Genomic DNA, 18,841 nt, shown 5'->3' with positions numbered 1-18,841 from the left:
GGAAGTCCATTGGGGAAACCTCTATTCATTAGCTATAAATACCTTTCTTCCTTTTCATTTTTCTCATCAGTATCTTCCTCTCATTTCTCATGTATACTAGTTTCATAGAATGCGAAAGAGTGGTGGGAGGAACAATTAGAGAACACATCAGAAAGTTGTGTGAGTGGTTGGAGGGTTTGGAGCGATAGGTTGTTTTTAAGGATATCATAGTATGTGGATGGATGATATAGATGTAATCTTAGGTGAGTTAATTGTCGGGGTTCGCAGTAACTGTAAGATTTGAAAATATAATATTATAACTAATATTTTGAAAGGAAATAAGGACACCTCATCACCGACCCAATGAATAAAAGGACTCGGGGCATTTATCGGGGCACTCATTGTATACTTTCCAGACCACCGCCGAACGTGTGCCAGTCAGTGGCGGATCTATTAAGGGACCACCCGAAGCTCAGAAAAATGACCGTGAGGATCTTCAAGGACCACCCAAGTCTGGGCAGTGATGGAGAAGAACAGCAGCCATGGCTGCTCTAGTCGCTGTGCATTTCAAAATGAGGAAGAAGAAAGCCAATTTTTTTTTTAAAATGACTTAGCCAAAACGACGTCGTTCTGAGCCAAACCATTAAAAAAAAAATTAAAACCTCACTGCTCACTCACGTGAGAACCCTCAGACTCAGCTCCTTCACACAGCAATCACAACTTCACTTTACCAAATTGTTCAATTCTCTTCGTTCTCATTACCAAATCCTTCACACAACAAGGTCCGCTCTCGTTCCTTACGGCGTTGGCATCAATCAACTCTCTTCTGCACTGCACTCTAGTTTCTGAATCTGAATCTGATTGCCTGCACTGCACAACAATCAGAACTTCACTCTCTTCTCGCTCTCGTTCCTTCAGGTTTGTACTCTCTTCTTGCTCTCGTTCCGTCTTGGGTGCGCGGTACCTTATTTGGATCGATACTTTGGTTTGCTTCGCCATGCTGTTTGATCTCTCTTTTGGCCTCTGCTTTGCTTTGGTTTGCTTGTATGGTGTTGGCTTTGGGGTGCTGTTTTTAATTCACTTGATTCGATCAATCTATGGATTTCGTTTGATGATGAGCCAAACACATCCTTCACAAATAAACCAAACCAAGCACTTGAAAACCCGTGTTGTGATTTGAGATCAAAGTGTAAGAAAGATTGGTTGTCACGACACAAAGAAAATGTATCATGGACGGAGATTGCCTTATTATATTTTTAATTGCCTTATTATTATCTGTTAGTTGTCTCTCTCTCTCTATAAATTTGTAATTTTGGTTGCTTTTGTGAAATGGGTATTGGATGGAAACTATGAAATGCAAATTATTTAATCACATTCTTAAAGTTTCAAATTGAAAGAGTTTATAGGATGATTTCATTGTTTTCGGCTGGAGTTTCAGTATGTTAATTGGTATTTTGAAGTGTTGAAAGGCTATAATGTTGTGCAATCAGTTACTTGGTTTAAGCAGCTATTTCGTTTTCCATTGTTGGTCAATCCTTCTGTTTAATTTCTGCAGATTAAAAACAAAGATGTGCGAAATTTGGCAAACACTGAGTTTCTTCTAGTGAAGAAGGATTGGTCTTCTAAAATTCAGGTGATTGATCACAAGGAGTGTTCTTTATACATATTTCTATTTGATTTGTAGCTATTTTAAAATTTCCGTTTGATCCAAAGGCCATTGTTAGGAGGTCAAATTTGAAATGCAAGGTTTATTAGGAACTAAAACTTAACTGTGTCAATTATTCTTTTATTTTCTTCAATAATGTAATGAGGTTGTATCGTATTTATTTTACTATTTAAGTGGTCTATTGGACTGTTAAAGATGGTAATTGGTTGATTTGATAATATGGTTTGATCAAGAGGACTAGGAATTGGTTTCCTTTAACATCCAACTGCCCCGGTAGTGTAAATTATTTTGAACTTGATAACATACTTAAGTTTTGTTATCACTACCTTATTGGGATCATAATAAAGGAATAAGGGCAGGGTTCATGTACAGGCATAGTGTTCATTAGGCAGAAATTGTCTAGAAAAGGGTGTGTAATGTGTTGGCTATATGTATTGTGAATTGGAGTGTCCAACTAGTTTGTGATGCTAAAAGGGTGTGTAAAAATCTGTGCTTTCTTTCAATATTGTTTTCATGCTTGTTTTCTGAACTTGAGGTGGTAGTGGAATTGCAGGGACTATTTCATAGAGTATAGTGAGTTGATCAAGCTGCAGCCTTTGGAAGGCGTAAACTATATATTCTACAATCTATGCGTTTATATTGAGAAAGATGTTTTTTCTTGTATTGACAATGAAACTATCATGACACGTTTTCAAAGTATGAGATCCCGTCGTGGACAAATTTAGTATTTCTAGCTTGTTTAGCACAAAGATTATGAATGAAATTTGTAGTTTGCCATTTATTTGTTCAATGATATTTTCGTCTTGTTTTTTTTTTTTGGAACTTTTGTATTGGGACCACCCTAAATTAAAATCCTGGATCCGCCACTGGTGCCAGTGTCTACAGTTTGTTGACTCATGACTGCGGGGCACTCATTTGCAGCAATGCCCCATAGACACTGATTCCTGGATTACGCATAAGGCATCGGTTCATGCCGAGATGTACGGCCAACTTTCGGTAAGTTTACAACTACTTTCTCAATGTCATGATTTTGTTTTTTAAAATTGCAGTCCAAGTTCTAGTGGAACGAGCGGGACAAAGCTTGTGTGGATTATATAAAGAGTAAATTGTAGCTATGGTCCCTTAACTTTAACTCAATTGGAGCAATGGTCCCTTAACTAAAAATCCATTACTTTTGGTCCCTCAACTTATCAAAACGTGCAGCTATGGTCCCTCAACTAAAAATCCATTACCATTGGTCCCTGAACTTTAATTCAATCGGAGAAATAGTCCTTTAACTTTAATCCAATTGTAGCAATGGTCCTTACAATATAACTCGTTTTGACAAATTTTTTAGCATAGTTGACGAAAAGAACCATAATTATACACTTTGATGAGTTGAGAGACCCTAATTATATAAATGGTCATTCCAACATAGCTTATTTTGACAAAATTTTGACAAAATTGATGAAAAGGACTATAACTACACATTTTGATAAGTTGAGGGACCAATGGTAATGAATTTTTAATTGAGGGACCATTACTCCAATTTGATTAAAGTTGAGGTACCATTTGTACAATTTACTCTTATATAAATTGAGTCTAGAGCGGTCGGTAAAAAGGTGAAAGCACGAGCTCCACAAGTACTACGAGGCTTGTACGACACTTGAGACAGCGCGTGCAGACCGTCCTAAGGTGTTTCTGGAGAAAGCGGGCGAATGGCTATGGCTTCGTACTAATATTTAATTTTGACTTTTATTTAATATTTAGATTTTTTTTTCTTAAGTTAAACTAATATTTTTTAATGGACAAAAAAAATCGGCCACAAATAGAGGAAATCAAGACAAAAAGTCGTACGAGTACTAGGTAATTAAATCTAATTTTAATTTTGACTTTTATTTAATATTGAGCTATTTTATCTTAAGTTAAACTAATATTTTTTAATGGAAAGAAAAAATCGGCGACAAATAAAGGAAATCAGGACAAAAACCCACGCCAACTATGGCAACGAGGTCGCAAACGAGATTTTTGTAAGTATTTTTTTTCATAATCTTCATTTATGGTTTTCATTACTAATATGGTTTAAATAATAATTAATCTAACTTCGTTTTCTTCGTTTTTTTTATAGGCTTATTGTGGAGCCAAAAATATTCACTAGGCGACACGTGGACTTTGGACAAAAGAGGACAAAAATACCCTCGAGGCATACCGGTTTTCCTACACGCAAGCAGTGGAGAATCATCCATCAACCAAGTCAGGAGTACCCAAAATGGGTAACAATTCAAAACCTATTTTATTCCATATATGTTTTTACCTCATTTTTTCCTTATTCAATTAGCCATTTATTCAAATATTCCATAACATCCTCAACCAATTAATATATTTACCTAAATAATATATTAATTGTTAATTGAAAGTCATCCATTTAACCCCAAAACTCCCAAATGGCCGGCCATCCTAGTAGATCTCTCCATATTTGCCCATTTCATCCCACTAATTAGCTAATTAATTTGGCAATAATTCTATTTAGCCAAATTAATTAGTCAATTAACTATATAACTCCTAAAATTACCATCAATCATGAACAAAAACCCAAAAAACCCTAGCCACCTCCTATCCCTATAAATATACTTTCATTCTCACCAAAAAAGCTAATTCCAACACTTTGGCAAAAATCCCAAAATTCTCTAAACACTTTCTCTCTAAATTCTAACTTTGGCATCGGAGGTTCTTCGGCCAAAGCCCCCCCCATTCATCGTGGGCGCGTGAGGCCTTTGGCCTTAACCTAAGGTGCTAGTTGTTTTGTAGGTGCAAAATCGTCCAAGATCGAAGAGGAGAAAATTTGCATCCACAAATTGGTGCTTTCATTGAGAGTTGAAATCCATACTCGTAGAAGACTCTCGCACAAAAAGGTTTTTTCTTTATTTTCTAGTCCATTTGAATATTTTTTCATACGTTCTTATTATTAGAATTTTTTACTTGCAAAGGTTCTTTGATAAAACGTATAAGCAAAATATAATGGCTAGAAATTTAGAAAATTCCACAAGTGAAAATTCTAATGTTCAAGAAATGGGATTGCGGAGATCCGTGAGGCTAAATGCGACAATAAGGGGAGCGGCATCATCATCACGAGCTTCCACCATGGGAACCACCGTGGTGGCCCGCGGCGAGGTCCATGGTGCCTTCACCACGGCCACCATGGGAACCACCGCGGTGGCTACTTCGGTAGCCACTCGTGGCGAGGTCCATGGAGCCTTCACCATGGCCCGGAGATCCGTGAGGCAAAATGCAACAATAAGGGGAGCGGCATCACCACCACGAGTTTCCACCATGGGAACCACCGCGGTGGCTACCTCGGTAGCCACCCACGGCGAGGTCCATGGTGCCTTCACCACGGCCACCATGGGAACCACCGCGGTGGCTACTTCGGTAGCCACTCGTGGCGAGGTCCATGGAGCCTTCATCACGGCCCGAGCCGTGCCATCCAAGGCTCACGGTACCAAGACCACGATCCAAGCCGTGCCATCCAAGTTTACGTGGACCCAAGCCCAAGCCTCGCATTCACATGCACCGCGCATTGAGCAGCCTGCTTCCGTGATCCAGCCTGCTCCCGTCAAGCAACCCACTATCACGGCCCAACCTGCTCCTGCCGAGCAGCCTGCTCTTGTGACCCAGCCTGCTCCCGACGAGCAGCCCACTCCCGTGGCCCAGCCTGCTTTCGTCGAACAGCCTACTCCGGTGGCCCAGCCTGTTCCTACCAAGCAGCCCACTCCCATGACCCAGCCTGCTTTCGTCGAGCAGCTCACTCCGGTGGCCCAGCCTGCTCCTGCCAAGCAGCCTGCTCTCGTGACCCAGCCTGCTCTCGACGAGCAACCCACTCCCGTGGTCCAGCCTGCTTCTTTCGAGCAGCCCACTACGGCCCAGCCTGCTCCCGTGGCTTTCCAAGCAACCCAAGTCGGCCCAAGACTATCTCAACCATCCGGACCTACCATCGAGCCGGGGGCATTCTCACCACATTTTTTCGTGGATTTGACATTTCCCAACTCAAATCTCGCGCCCGGAGTCTACCACCCTTCCACTGCTCAAGGAGGCGCTTTCCTTCCAAGCTCTTCCAATCCAAATGGCGAACAACACTTGTCTCGACAAGTCATAGAGTTGACGAGCGCCCTTGCACAACAGACAACCTTGGTGAATCAACTTTTGCAACGCATCGGGATCCAACGTGCCCCGGACGAGGTATCCCGAAGTAGGACAAGGGCAGACGGACATTTCCAGCAGCGTCCCGGCAAGCAGCCACTCGACCAGCCACGAGCCGAACGTTTGGGCAGTGTACATTCCCGTCTTAGAGCGCGAAGGAACGTTCACTCTCGACTAGGCCCACGGAGGAGCATACATTCACGGTTGGGGTCATACTCCGATAGTCAACATGAGCAACCTTCTGGGCAAAGTGTCTATTCGCAGCTAAGCCCACAAGGAGCGTCCTCCACCTCACATCAGAGTAGGCAGCACGACGGACGGAGAGAAGCAGACACTCAATCCAGCTCAAGTTCAACCAGCAGCCTGCGAAGAACTCGCTCGCCTGCTAGGAACACACCACATGCACTGCATCTGCGGCATAGACGAGCCAAACACATGGAAGAGGAGCCTAGACCAGCAAGTCATGGCTGGGGGCAGCCGAGAGCTCCGCTACCCCAACAAAGGCAAATTCAGGAAGAAGTAGAGAGACTCTTGACCAAGCGATTGCATGATTTCCAACACAACGAGGTCACCGACGAGGCACTACGACGGAACATGACCAACATAAGCAGGTCACCATTCACGGACGAGATCGAGCAGGCAGAGCCTCCACGAGAGTTCAGCATGCCACATTTCACATCTTTCAAAGGGGATGAAGACCCGGAGAGACACTTAAAGCGCTACCGAAGCGCAATGATCCTTTATCGAAACAACGATGAGCTTATGTGCAAGATATTTGCCACCACTCTACAAGGCGAGGCGCAAGATTGGTTCTACACCCTGCCGCCACAATCCATCCGGAATTTCTACGAACTTTCTTTGGTTTTCACCAAAGAATATTCATCCTATCGCTCGATCAAAAAGAAGTCTGATCATTTGTTCAATGTCAAGAAGAACCCAAAAGAGTCGCTTCGCGACTATGTGAGGAGGTTCAAAGTAGAGAAGGCAAAAATAGTCGGATGCAACGACTCGATAGCTAGAGCAGCCTTCCAAAAAGGACTTCCAGCAGACCACCCGCTATTCGGAAAATTGATCATGAAAGAAGATCTAACTCTAGCAGACTCTTTTGCTTTGGCAGAGAAGTATGCACTTTGGGATGAGGCTCGCCAATGCACATTCAAGGACTTGAAGAAGTACCCGACATCACCTCCCTAGAAGCAGCAGAGGACTTATTCACATGTTTGACGGTATCTAAAGTAGCAATAAGCTCTACCATCATGCAAGAGGAGATGAGGGCCCGACTACCTGTATTCCACAGTTACCTGTATTCTACAGTTCAAAAGCTCTCCTCGATGTTATTAAAAATTCAAAAGCTAACTTTGGCGATAGTTGTTGCAACCCAGAAGCACAAGTTTTACTTTCAAACGCATGCAATCATCCTCATGACGTACTATTCTGCCCAATCCAGACGCGCGACGATAAAGGCGTAGACCTTGGCGGATGTAAAGTTTTCTGACGAACGCAACATTGGAAGGACACACTCGAAAGCAAGTTTTGTCCTCATCACCCTAAAAGATTCTACATAGGAGCAACATGTACCGGCAGTTGAGTACCATTTCTTGCTGCGCATCACACGGCCCTAGCCGACCCTTGCTCAATGATTCAACTCTAGAGTGGCCCAATACCGGCAGTTGAGCATCTCCTGTTGCGTATGACATGGCCCCATCTCCACAGCTCCCTACTGCGCCTTCACGCCGAGCCTAGGTGACGCAATAGAGCGGCCCAACGATGCCTCAGAAGTAGCCGAGCACACTCTAGCTGTGCCTACTCCACCCGATGGAGACTTCTGACATTTGCATGTCGACGGCGCAGAAAAGCCTTCATCACTGCCGGCAGAGAAGGCTCCAAAAAGATGGATCCCATCTGGGAAGGTTCGTACAAGATCAGCAGAGTATGGGGCAAGAGTAATTACACCTTCACCACCATGAAGCGGCAAAAAGATTGAAAAAAAAATGGATGGCCTACAGTCTGAAGAAGTACCATGTGTGACCTTCCGCTACATCAAAACCCGAAGACTCAATAAGCTCGACGGGCACCACCTCACAAGCTGAGGACTATCCAGTTGTTATGCAGTTCCTACCTTACAGCTAAAGTTCTCGTTCGTTTCACTCGTTTTTCAATGAGGAATTTAGAAGTAATCACAACTTGGCTTGGTTGCATGCTTACAACAACTAATCACTCTTGCACTTCAAAAGAAGACTGCACCCTTCTTAGGTACTCATCGCAGGAATTGCGCCCCCCGAGGGACCAACCATGCTCTCCAGTGCGAGAGGGTAAACCAATTCTCCGACACCCATATGGGTCAGCTCTCCAAGATGGGAGGATAAACTTTACACTCCGAATATCCAGACGTGGATGAGCCTGGCTGCCCTAGTATAACTAGATGCGCGATGGCTTGCGCCGGGATTCCTAGAAGTAGCCGCAATGGTCTTTTTCAAGGCTTAGCTAACTGAAGGATTTTGGGTCTCTTGGCCTAATCCGTGGGGAACCGGGCCCTAGAGACGGAGAGGGCACATTACGCAGTACATCCGATGGACGGCTGCCCTGGAATCCTAAAGCTGCTACCGAGTGCACTAAGGTAGCCTACGGATTCCGGAAGACTGCCTACGGCTTGCCCTTCGAGCAGTGAAGCCGCACTAGACTTATACAACCGCACATTCTTGTGAAAGGTTAAACAAGCTAGCGCGCATATACGAAGTTTTATCCACTGCCGACATGCTACGTAGTCGATAAGCTTCACCTCTGCCAAGCGCGGAACAACCTACACCAAGTCCTAAAGTGTTGTGATACTTGCTACGCAACCTACGGAATTGAAGAAAGTCAAGGTTAACAGCCTAGTGGTTACGCGGACTTGTCTGCTTCTGTAAGTAAGGCATCCGGCTGCCAACCCTATGGCTAACAACTTTGCAAAGTTCTACACCAACATCTACGGCTACATAGGCTACGCGAGTTTGTCTGCTTATAAAAAAGTAGCATGCCTGCCACTGGTCTATCAAGTCTAAAGGTTAGGGCATGAACAAAAGAAGTGAAGATGAAGAAAAACGAAGGAAAACATGTTTATAAACAACTAGCAAAGGCCGAAGGAGTTCAAGCAAAACAAGAGCTACAAGGAAAAACAAAGAAAATCCTAAAGGCTACCTAAAATACTACACTACAGCAGCTTGGACATCCCACTACTACTCGGTCGCTACACCTTCAACAGCCATAACGCTCTTAGCAGCGGCATCATCCGGCGCTTCACCCCCGGCTGCCCCAGTCTACGCACTAACTTCTCCAACTACTTCACCAATGGAAGCCTTAAAAGTAAAAGCAAGCAAGTCTTCCGGAGAAATAGAGAAGCTCACCCACTCCCTTCTTAGCATAAGCAGCAAAACGAAACTCAGAAATTGCAAGCTTAAGATCTTAAATCTGAGGTGAATCAATCTCAGCAGCAAAGGGAGCAGGCTTTGGCGCCACTTTAGCAGTAGAGTCCACCTTACCACTCTTCATAATAGCAAGTCTCTACAAAGGTGAACCAGACTTGGCTCCCAAAAAACGTCCTGGTACAGACTTCGGCACTGGGGGCATGATAAAACCTTTACGCTAAGCAATCTTATCCACAATTGTACTAGCCATTCTCAACATGGAAGACGCCACATGCTCAAATCTAGCAGCCTTATTTTTCTTCCCATTGGAAGAAGTCATGTCAATCACATACCTCTCGGTAGTAAGCAGACCCTCATGAGCAGCAGAAGAAGTCTTCAGTTTTTTCTTAACTGGCATCTCATGAGCAGGCGGGGTAGATCTCTTCTTTCCATCTTCATTCATAGTAAGCTCCACGACAGCAATCAGACGAGCCAATGCATCCGCCTTGATCCTCTTTACCTCATCTTTCTGGAGCAGCCCACCTTTCTTTCAGCAAAGAGGACTAAGCAGCCAACGACATTCATGGTACTTAGCAGGGGAGCTCAACCCAGCATTCCAACAGGCAGGAGGCCTGCATGCCCAACATTCCAGCAGCCCATGAGACCCGCAATCTCCTTATCTCTCTCAATCGCCAGCCTGGCCCGAGTCAGGTCCAAGAGCCCAAAGGACATGAGCCATGCGGCTCGCCTAGCACTGCGCCTCAGCGCCACAATCCTCGACCCCAGCTGCATAAGCTGCCCTTGGCTCAAGCCAAGCCAAGCTACCCAAGCAGTGGTCCCTGCCACGACATCTCCTCAACCCATGCCGAGCCAGCTCCTGGCCCCTGCCAGCCGACGTGCCGCACCACCCCGACGGATACCCCGCAATAGCACTATCCAAGAATAAGGCAAGAAAAATTAAATTTTTCTTACATTGGTGCGGCACGAAGAAGACGAATAAATCAACGAAAGACGGTCCTTTGCACGGGCAAGATGTAGAAGATTGCTAGAGGAGGGAACAAATATCCTCTAACTTTCTCTCTCTTGTAGGGTAGAATAAATCGCTCTCCAAAGTTGATTTAATAACCCACTTAAGGTGGACTTAAATAGGCTTTGAGAGAAATTTATTTCCTTTTCCTAGAAGGATCTAATTTCCTATTAAAGAGAGAATCAACATCAAAATAGGAAGCAGTCTTAAGTTTCCTAAAGCAAGAAGATCTTTACACCTGATGCCCTTTTCTGCGAGCAGCCCAACAGGTGTGGGGGCATTTGTGGAGCCAAAAATATTCACTAGGCGACACGTGGACTTTGGACAAAAGAGGACAAAAATACCCTCGAGGCATACCGGTTTTCCTACACGCAAGCAGTGGAGAATCATCCATCAACCAAGTCAGGAGTACCCAAAATGGGTAACAATTCAAAACCTATTTTATTCCATATATGTTTTTACCTCATTTTTTCCTTATTCAATTAGCCATTTATTCAAACATTCCATAACATCCTCAACCAATTAATATATTTACCTAAATAATATATTAATTGTTAATTGAAAGTCATCCATTTAACCCCAAAACTCCCAAATGGCCGGCCATCCTAGTGGATCTCTCCATATTTGCCCATTTCATCCCACTAATTAGCTAATTAATTTGGCAATAATTCTATTTAGCCAAATTAATTAGTCAATTAACTATATAACTCCTAAAATTACCATCAATCATGAACAAAAACCCAAAAAACCCTAGCCACCTCCTATTCCTATAAATATACTTTCATTCTCACCAAAAAAGCTAATTCCAACACTTTGGCAAAAATCCCAAAATTCTCTAAACACTCTTTCTCTCTAAATTCTAACTTTGGCATCGGAGGTTCTTCGGCCAAAGCCCCCCCCCATTCATCGTGGGCGCGTGAGGCCTTTGGCCTTAACCTAAGGTGCTAGTTGTTTTGTAGGTGCAAAATCGTCCAAGATCGAAGAGGAGAAAATTTGCATCCACACTTATATGGTACAGAAAAATGACGAGTACCTCACCAATCACTCGCAACAGCATCCTAACGTGCGTATGAAGGAGCTGACACTTGACCCAGAGGTAGTGCTCCAGGTGTTGATGGACGGGGTTGGGCGAAGGAAAGGCAATGAAGTCTACGGCCTAGGAATGGGTTGCGTTCAGGAAGTCAGGTCTTGTTCTTCATCGAGCTACACTACAACGATCATGATTGATTTCAAACTTCAGCAGATGGAGGCGGAGTTGGCATGCCAAATGGAATTAGTTTGCCAATGCTTCATCGTCGTATCTCAGAGCTTATCAGCTTCTAGCATTACAATTCCTCTACCGCGCTCAAGCTTGTGTAGTCGTCCCAATAGCCCCTCTGCAACTATCCCAGAAACCGCCCAAGCAATGACCAGACCCCACCACAGTAGTTTACCCTTCCTTTTTTTTTCTTTTCTTTTTTTAATATAGTTGAAAGAACAATTATTTTGGGTTGTATATATATTTTTTTAAATATTCGGATTTAATAATTTTATTTCTATAATAATTTTTTTATTAATTCATTAATAAAAAATTATATATTTTATTTGTCACATCTCGGCCCGGGTCCCTACCACATTCCAGGCTCTACTCCGCCGTAGCACGATATTGTCCACTTTGGACCCCGACCACGCCCTCACAGTTTTGTTTTTGGGAACTCATGCAAGAACAACTTCCGAGTGGGTTACCACTCATGGGATTACTCTCGCGCGAACTCGCTTAACTTCGGAGTTCCAATGGAACCGAAGCCAGTGAGCTTCCAAAAGGTCTCGTGCTAGGTACAAATAGGAATATACATATAAAGCTTAGATGATCTACTCCCTTGAATGATGTGGGATGTTACAATTCACCCCCCTTAAGGGCCCGACATCCTCGTCAGCACACATCCGGGCAGTGATTGGCTCTGATACCAAATTGTCACATCCCTGCTCAGACCCCTACCACATCTCGGACTCGACTCCGCCTTAGTACAATATTATCCGCTTTGGGCCCTGACCATGCTCTCAGGGTTTTGTTTCTGGGAACTCACGCGAGAACAACTTCCCAATGCGTCACCCATCATGGGATTGCTCTCGCGCGAACTCGCTTAACTTCAGATTTCCAATGGAATCCGAAACTAGTAAGCTCCCAAAAAGCCTCGTGCTAGGTAGAGATGAGAATATACATAAAAGGCTTAGATGATCCACTCCCCTAGACGACGTGGGATGTTACACTATTAATATTATAAAAGGTTGCCCAATGGAAATTCCATCTCTTAATCCTTTCTTCCCAACGGCGCCTTCCGTCGGAATACCCTACACCATTATTTAATTAGCACATGCCGACGAGTTCTTTTCCATCGATTTAGCTTCTTTCCGTCGGTAAATAATAATTTAACCAATGATGTTATTTGTCGGTTAAACATTTACTTAACCAACGGAATATTGATGCGACAAGCTTAGCCTTACAAATTTTTGCCTACGAACTTCCGTCTGGTAACATCTCTGCCGACGGATGCGTTTTTCCTGTCAATAAATTGCATGCAGTATGATCTGTCAAGTCATGCTCGATAATTACATTAGTGTTTGTAATATTATTGATTTTATGAATTGTAAAGGAAGCCCTAGTGTACAATTAGTTAGGAGTGGATTTGCTTAATTGACCTAAATTGTGTAGCCTATTGGGGCATTGTCTACTTTGACTTGGAGACCTCGTTTTGTTTCAAGGAAAAATAAAAATTGACATGGAAAATGTGATGGATCCCATGATTGTTTAGCATTGGTTTTCTTTGGCCTTTTATTTTTTTAAACAGATGGTTTTCATTGTCCATCTAACAAATAATTTTGTTAGAGCATCTCCAATAGGTGACATAGTAGTCTTCACCACCACTCTTAGGATCCTTCAAGAAATATTGTCTTCAATAGGCGTGTTCATCTAATATAAAATCGTAAATCTGAGGTTTAAATTAATTTGATACGATAATTTAATTAGGTGCTAATCACAACCGTTGGAATTGTATTTCATGTTCTTTGGTTTAAATCACAACTGCTAGAACTATAACCAGGAGGATCCTCGTGCGGATTCTCTTTGTGAGGATCCTAGGGGTTCTCCAATCACATTCGTTCATCGTATATTGGTTATAAATTATTGTAATTTTTTAATTAAAATTGAATATAAATAGTACCGACAAAAACTGACCTCACGATATACAATAAATAAATGTAATTAGAGAATTCCAGAATGCCCACAAAGAGTATCCAAGCGAGGATCCTCTTTTGAACTATAATGGTTAAACAAATAAATATATAATAATAAAAGCAACACGTGAATGGCAAGGTCCCCCGCTGACAAAACCTGATAAAAAAGAGGTTTTATAATTGATGGGAGAAACTTTCAAAGAGTAGGGTTATCATCATCGTGGTATCTCAAACTACTAATACATTGTTATTTTAAAAGAAAGTAGAAAATTTGTTTATTAATTTTTTATTGATGTGATTTAAATGTAACCGTTAAAATAAGAGAGAACTAAAATTGAATAAGATCCGGAGAGAAGATTGAGAGGGGCCAAAGGCCTGTGAATGGCTCCGCTTCGACCTTTAGTGATAGGCCTATCAAAATTTTAGAAATAAAGACACATGCCAAACAATTGGGATTTTTCTATCACAACTAATTGAGATGCGCACATATTTCCTTGTAGATTTTTTTTGAGAGTATTTCCTTGTAGGTTAGATATTAAGCAACTTTAATAAAAAGTTTCTGGTACTGTTCACTTTAATGAAATACCACATTTTTACACTAAAAAGTTAATATTGGTACTATTTACTTTACCCTTTATTTTGACATTTTCGTTAAAATTCAAAGTTTTTAAATAATTTTCATTAGTTTTCCTTAGATATTAATATGGTCCCTCATTTGAAGCGGACTCAGCGGGTCTGTTGTCCCGATTTTGGTATCTTATTTATGTCTCTTTTTATTTGGTTCACATGTGTCTATTCACTTAAATAAAAAAGGCTAAATTGAATTAATAGTTCATGTGGTGATAGGTTAATCAGATGATAACCCCCGTGATGAAAAAATTCGAATTTAAACCCTTGTGGTAAAGTTCCGTTAGGATCCAAACCCAAAATTAATATTGATGTCAACTTCTGTTGACATTTCCACCTTGGTTCTTTGGTTCTGCCTCTCCCTTCCTGGTTCTTAGCATCCCTTCTCCCTCTCTCTCATTTTCTCTCTAGATTTTCGGCCTGGAGCAAACCAATGGATATTTATCTGCATCCCAACACCCAAATCATAGAGTCATAGCTATAGTTATGGAACATATGAGTTAATTACATTGTAGCTGTAGTTTTACCGATCGAAATCACAGAAGTACAGAACTTCTCTTTGTTCTGGAGCCGACCGAAAATGTCGTGCTTAACACAACATTGTTCTTCTTCTCTTCATACATGCCTCAGAAATCATGTTCCTTACTCTCTTCTCTCTCTTCAGCTTCCCTTCGTTATTTTTTTTTCTTTTGAGATAAAACAATCAAACCTTAAACAAAGATAATTCTGTTAGCCTTATTGGGTTATACAATTAAAACACAAACGAATGAGTGACTGACCTGATTCCAATGGTAGTTATCGAAGATATAGCAGCCATGCAAGCAAAACGTGATCGATAAAACTCCAATCTTTATGTTTGCCGTGACAAACAAAAAAAACACCAACTCTTCTGTAAACTCCTAGCTTTATGACAATGCTCTATGGGAAGCCTTAGTTGTCGTGTCTAGGGTTAGCAGGGACCGGTGTTTATATACTAGCCAAAAAGTCTTAGATTCCGTCCATAAGGGAAAACTAAAACTCTCCTTTCTTGGCTCTCAAGTAAAATATCATAATCATATATTATTAAGGATTCCATCAATCCTATTTCCAATATAAGACACCTTATATAGGATTAATATCTTTAAGAGATCAAATCACAATTAACATTATTCTCCAATATTACATTCCTGTTACATATAGTAGACCACTTAAAGGTTGATTTATATTGGATAAATCCAACATTCTCCCACTTGGTCTACAAACTGTAATATTCATGTTTATACTTGAGATTTGAGACTAATGTCACTTTAGTGGCCATGTAACAGTGATTATATCTCGTCCTTAATGCAGCTTCTGTCAAATGCATTTCTTAACATGGAACTAACAAGGTTGTAAAGTTGACACAACCCAGAACCTTCATAATCACACATGCTAAGATCCTCATTCACATGAAACACAAATTATGATCAAGAGATGAAACTTTAAAATTAAACTTTAAATTAACCAAAATGTCTTACTTTATATCATCTCAGGTCCACCTTATTGTAACTCACAAGTTACACTTTATGCTTCTTCGAAGCCTTAAATCTGCCAATGCAGATATCCTTCATCTAATGAAACCACCATAACCTGCAGGTGTGAATACATCTCCAAAACAATCATGCATCACTTTCATTAGATCAATAATAATACAAACGATGTTTGTAGCCAACGGACACAACTGAAAATACCAAATAGGCACATGTCCAAGTAAAATATCCCAAAAACTTCATAAAACAAATTAATTCAACACTTGTGAGCAAGATGAATTAATATGTTTTTGACACTAATCTATGCACCATACCAGTTACTTTCATAGTGATTTCCAACACCTGCGGGTAAGATGGAAATCCTCACAACTGAGGTAGTGCACAAACCATGCCATGACATTTAATATGCAATTTGATAACAACTTGAAATCTGATATATATTTCATCAGATGATTGACTAGCACACGAAAAATGTGACTTAATGAATCCAACTGGAGATTAATATGAATACATGGATTCTATACATACTTTATAGGTCATCTGCAAATGTAAGGCATTACTAACACGAAACTCAAACTCCCACTGATCTGCAACATCGTTACTTAATTTGCAAATCAAAAGTCACTTAAATCATACTGCCTTTGGGAATAGCCTTACTTAGTCAATGAATGCATATTACCTCAATAAAAGGTATAACTAAGCATGAAAGCATTCACTGCTGTTTACACAAAAAATGTGCATCCAACAACCATCTTATATGTATTAATAAGTCCATATTTATGCTAAGTCCTTATGAGCCCCAAAACAATATGATCAATCGAGAAATCTAAATGATTGCAAGTAATAGAAAATGTACGCATATACCAAGTATCCATTTTTGCAACTTAAACATATTATAGACATTCAAGTAACACAAATTCATGGAAGATAGAATAATGCTTTAATAGATTCATGCAAGTCCACTTAGTGCTCAAAATTTTAGAACAACTCCCACTAAGTTATCAGAGTTTATGCTTGCAAATAAGTTAATGAGTGTGAAGCCCAATTTTCGTTCACTAATTCTCCCACTTGGGTAAACACTCATTAATATATTCTTTCAAAGATGTACCTAAAGAAAATGTCTTTATATATTAGACATAATAAAATAGACAGCACAACCAAGATAAAGTTGTCAAACAGAATTTCAGCAATGAGTTACACTTACTTTAGAATTTATCATAATTCATTTACAAGCTTGATTGCTACCAAATTTATATTGATCAAAATAGACATACTAATCTTCATAAAATAGAAATAGAGAGCCATTTTGGGTCAAAATAGTAGTCTAAAGTCACGTCTCAAAAAACATCACAATCTGCCAGTAAAAACTGTCTATACGAGCATGGGTTACTAGTAAATTCACCATAATTAACATACATGGCAGAAAATTACGAAACTTTTCAGACACATAGTAGACATTTATATGTTGAACATATCCAAAATTCAGGTCATTTGGTGATCATTAGACGTGTCATTCACCCGATTTAAATCAAGACACGCAATCTGCCAGAAACAATTATGTGCATCTATCATGAATTTATATAACAAATTCAATTTCATATCATTTCAATTTCGATGTCCAAAAGAAACTTTAGTAGTCAAATTTCATCCTCTAAACCGACATCATAATTCAAATTGAAAAGATTTACAAGCATAAGACTTAAACAATGCGTACCTTAGCAATCATTGATTAACCTTCATGGGTCCAATACTTTGCATCAACAAGTCTCATAAAGAGATACAAAATACATCATGATGCAACCGATTTCCATGCCTTCAAACCACAACCTTTTATGGGGCTCATTGTGGAAATATTTGTCACTAATGGCGTGGAACTTTATCCCAATAAACTTCATGAAACTAAATTAATTTACACCTGTAGGCAAGAAAATTAACTAGTTTCTAGTACTAGATTTTATGTCACAAAAGTTCCTTCATGAAAAACTTCAACACCTGTAGGCAAGATGAAGGTTTTCACAACTTCTGTGAAATGAAACCCATACTATGCCATCTTAATTAAACTAAAAGAAGTAATCCAAACCTGTAGGCAAGAAGATTATCCCTTTTATTCTAATTAAGATGCAAAGTTGACCGAAGTAACTCAAAAACATAGTCCCATTGCAAATTAAGCCGTTGCGTCTTGCTTAGTTGAAAAGGCATTGGTCAACTCCGCCCTGAAACAATACAAGAAGTCACATGGATTAATTAACTGTAAGTGACAAAATTATGATAACCTGATTCGAGCTTTGAGTTTTTGCCAACAAATGGCACTAATTCCTTCATGACTCCCTTTGACATCAAATTAATCTCAAAAATACCTGACAGCATACTTGAAAGAGATTAATCACATATAGAACAAGTTTTATTCCACCACAAGAATGTCAAAACTTATCATTATGGAGTCAATTACTCAATAGAAATACTTTATGTAATGGGAAAGAACAATACATTCCTTTAATTTAAAAACTAAATTGTTCAAATGTTTTCTTAAGTCAAACGGGTTCCTTTTCTTTTGTACATTTCTTTCCGTAGTACAAGGCTCCTAAATCATTAGCATCAAAATCGTGCATTAGCCTTGTAAATACCAAATTAAACGAAGGAACTACCAAAATTCTTTTCTTTCAAAAGAAACATCTCCAATACATGCCATACATTAGGCTTGTATAAGTTTCTTTTCTTCTCCCCTTATGACACATAAAAATTACTAATCAAAGTACTGTTTAAATTCTTTAGGAATAGGAAAAACCACAAACAATAATACATGTTTGAAAATTCATGCTTATCAATTAAGCCACATACTTGAAATGGATTACATACCTCATGCCTTCATATGTTCACCACTTCTTTGTAAACATATGTATAATCACATGACCAATCAAAATTCTCATATAAGAATAGATAAAAATACAAATGAGAATGGTCACATAATTACTACAAACCTTATTCATTTGTATAATACCCTTGTTCTTGTCACTGGATGCTTTCTGTCATTCTCAGTCAATTTACAAATTATACATCAATTTTTCACAAGTAACTAGTCATGTATAATTTAAATGACTTTTGAGATAAGAAAGCAAATTGTAGACAAACTTTATTGATTAATCATGCATATTTCTTGTGCTATTAATGGCATAAAAGTTCATTCACATCTCGTGAAAATTAGTGAAAACAACACTACAATTCACTATAGTCCAAAACCCATGGCAATATTAAAAATATGTTA

The 18,841-nt window shown here is 40.2% G+C and overlaps 1 protein-coding gene across 4 annotated transcripts; it reads left to right on the top strand.

Annotated features, from left to right (window-relative positions):
* Window positions 1-65: 65 nt before the first annotated feature.
* LOC114824983 (uncharacterized) lies at window positions 66-8,882 on the top strand. 4 transcript variants are annotated; one of them, XM_070822744.1, is made up of 5 exons: window positions 66-897; window positions 1,535-1,612; window positions 2,522-3,490; window positions 3,576-3,654; window positions 3,753-8,882. In XM_070822744.1, exon 5 carries the CDS (start codon window positions 4,643-4,645, stop codon window positions 7,013-7,015), a length of 2,373 nt encoding a protein of 790 aa, XP_070678845.1. In that variant the 5' UTR covers window positions 66-897; window positions 1,535-1,612; window positions 2,522-3,490; window positions 3,576-3,654; window positions 3,753-4,642; the 3' UTR covers window positions 7,016-8,882. The 4 variants fall into 4 exon arrangements, 2 of the variants coding, with proteins under 2 accessions (XP_070678845.1, XP_070678846.1); XR_003773663.2 differs by lacking the exons at window positions 2,522-3,490; window positions 3,576-3,654; window positions 3,753-8,882 and adding an exon at window positions 2,199-2,422; XR_011581592.1 differs by lacking the exons at window positions 2,522-3,490; window positions 3,576-3,654; window positions 3,753-8,882 and adding an exon at window positions 2,188-2,422.
* Window positions 8,883-18,841: the final 9,959 nt, after the last annotated feature.

The sequence above is a fragment of the Malus domestica genome, chromosome 05, assembly GCF_042453785.1.
Source record: "Malus domestica chromosome 05, GDT2T_hap1".
Taxonomy (NCBI): Eukaryota; Viridiplantae; Streptophyta; class Magnoliopsida; order Rosales; family Rosaceae; genus Malus; species Malus domestica.
Note: the sequence above shows the minus strand (reverse complement) of the source record. Positions and strands in the feature narration are given on the sequence as shown.